Source organism: Oryzias melastigma, linkage group LG17 (genome assembly GCF_002922805.2).
Source record: "Oryzias melastigma strain HK-1 linkage group LG17, ASM292280v2, whole genome shotgun sequence".
Classification (NCBI taxonomy): Eukaryota; Metazoa; Chordata; class Actinopteri; order Beloniformes; family Adrianichthyidae; genus Oryzias; species Oryzias melastigma.
The window spans coordinates 9,513,388-9,515,214 of record NC_050528.1 but is presented as its reverse complement, the minus strand read 5'-3'; the positions used below and the strand labels follow the sequence as shown (position 1 = coordinate 9,515,214).

The window sequence follows — 1,827 nt, the reverse complement described above, 5'->3', positions numbered from 1 at the left end:
TTTAAGTCTTCAAGGTTTTAGTTAGCAATAGTCGTGGAGGCATTTATTAAAATTTTGACTCCTTCTTCCTAACAGGACGTCTCCTCAATTGCTGCTGCAAACCCCCTTCCTGATTTTCTCCTTTTTTTACTTTTTCACTTGTTGTCACTCTTGGTGTTGTTCTGTGATCCGTGTTAAAACTGACACTTTCAGATCAAATCACAGGAACAAAACAGATCCCGGCGGCCTCAAAACTTTTGTCTTTTGTTATTCGTGAAGCGGAGCCGCAGGAGCAGAAAAGGGACTTTTATTCTTAAAATGCTGCTTCTTCCTGAGCTACAGAGTCTGCACACCATTCACATGCATTTTACTTGTCATTAAATTAGGTTAAGAACTTTGTTTTTTCTAAAAATGTAGCTTTTCCTTGTAAATTACAGCAAATCTACTAAAGTACAAGAGAAAGACACGCCCCTCAAAGGCAAAAAAATCCTAAAGGAATCATGACAGAGCAACTTAGAAAAGTTATTTTTGAAAAACAAGCATCCATGAGCTCAAGAAGAACCATATAAGGAGTGAGCAGATTACTCATCTCACACCTCACAAATGCCTACGACGTGCTGAGGGAGAGAGAGTACACAAACGGGCCCACAGTGCAGAGTAAGAGCTAATATCATTGTAGCAGATGAGGGTGGGTGGTTTGTGGGATCCTTGTGTGTGAAATGTGGCTGCAAAAGAAATTCTAAATAAACCCATTTGTTAGAAAGTTATTTATTGAAGGGGACGAAGCAGAGCTGGTGGGTCGTCTATAAATAAAAGTCGTCAGGCAGAGAATAACTTAGGTTAGTGGGACAGCTATTGTCTTATACATATTTACAAATACTTTGATACCTTTTAGGTATTTCCGTTACATGAATATATTTATTAAATAGCTTATTTCTAGCTTAACAAAATGTCACACACTATCCCAAAAACAGGTTTGACCTGCTCTACCACGGTCTCCACAGGACACCGTGGCTCTCCCTTCCCTCCTCTGAGTTGGAACGTTGACTGTTCTCCGAGTCTGTTTCATCCAGATCCGAGCTGAGGTCATCCGCGGAGGAGGCAGAGGGTGAAGGGGACACCCCGGCCATGTGCAGTCCGTCACGCGGCGCGCAAGAGCTGTCACGGCCAGCGTCAGGTACCAAATTCTGCTCGTTCAGGGGCAAGCTCTCCAGAAGGTGGTTCAGCAGCTCCGCAGACAGTCCGTGGTCGATCCCCGGACAGCCGGACATGAACGTGTGCACGTCGTGCATGCACTGGATGTAGCCAGCGGCAAAACGCTCGGACGCCTCTCGGTTTACAGCGTCCACCTCTAAGGAAGACATAAAGCGGCATTAAACCTGTTTGCCAATACTCAAATCCTCTTGTGATTTTCTTACTAATCTTATTAAAGTGATAATGTAAGCAGATAAAATAGACATTTTTTAAAAGACTTATCACGTGAGTTGATTTGTGTGTATTTGCCTAATTAGGATTTAATGGAAACATTGTATTTGCGAAATTGTGTTTTCTTGACAATTCGAGAATTTCAATAAAGTTTTGCTCTTTTGTGTAATGGAAACACAGCTACTGACTCCCTAATGGCGGCTTGGCTGCCTCATGCCCGCTTTATAGTTCAAAGTGATCGGCCATTGCGTTAATCGTATTGCATCTTTACCACAATCGTGCGGTGTAGTTCAGATCTGGTTCAGGTTGGTCGGTTTCTCTTGGACTGTCAAGAGATTACATGTGGCGAATTTCTGAGAGGCGTTTATACATATATATATAAATAGATATTATATATATATATATATACATACCGTAGATGCC

General features: G+C 42.1%; 1 protein-coding gene across 1 annotated transcript in view; it reads right to left on the bottom strand.

Annotated features, from left to right (window-relative positions):
* Window positions 1-731: 731 nt before the first annotated feature.
* hes6 (hes family bHLH transcription factor 6) overlaps window positions 732-1,827 on the bottom strand; it is a 3,564-nt gene continuing 2,468 nt past the window's right edge. Inside the window, exon 4 of the mRNA XM_024273152.2 lies at window positions 732-1,330. Coding sequence (XP_024128920.1) covers window positions 966-1,330 — 365 coding nt within the window. The 3' untranslated portion in view covers window positions 732-965. The remainder of the gene's footprint in view (window positions 1,331-1,827) is intronic.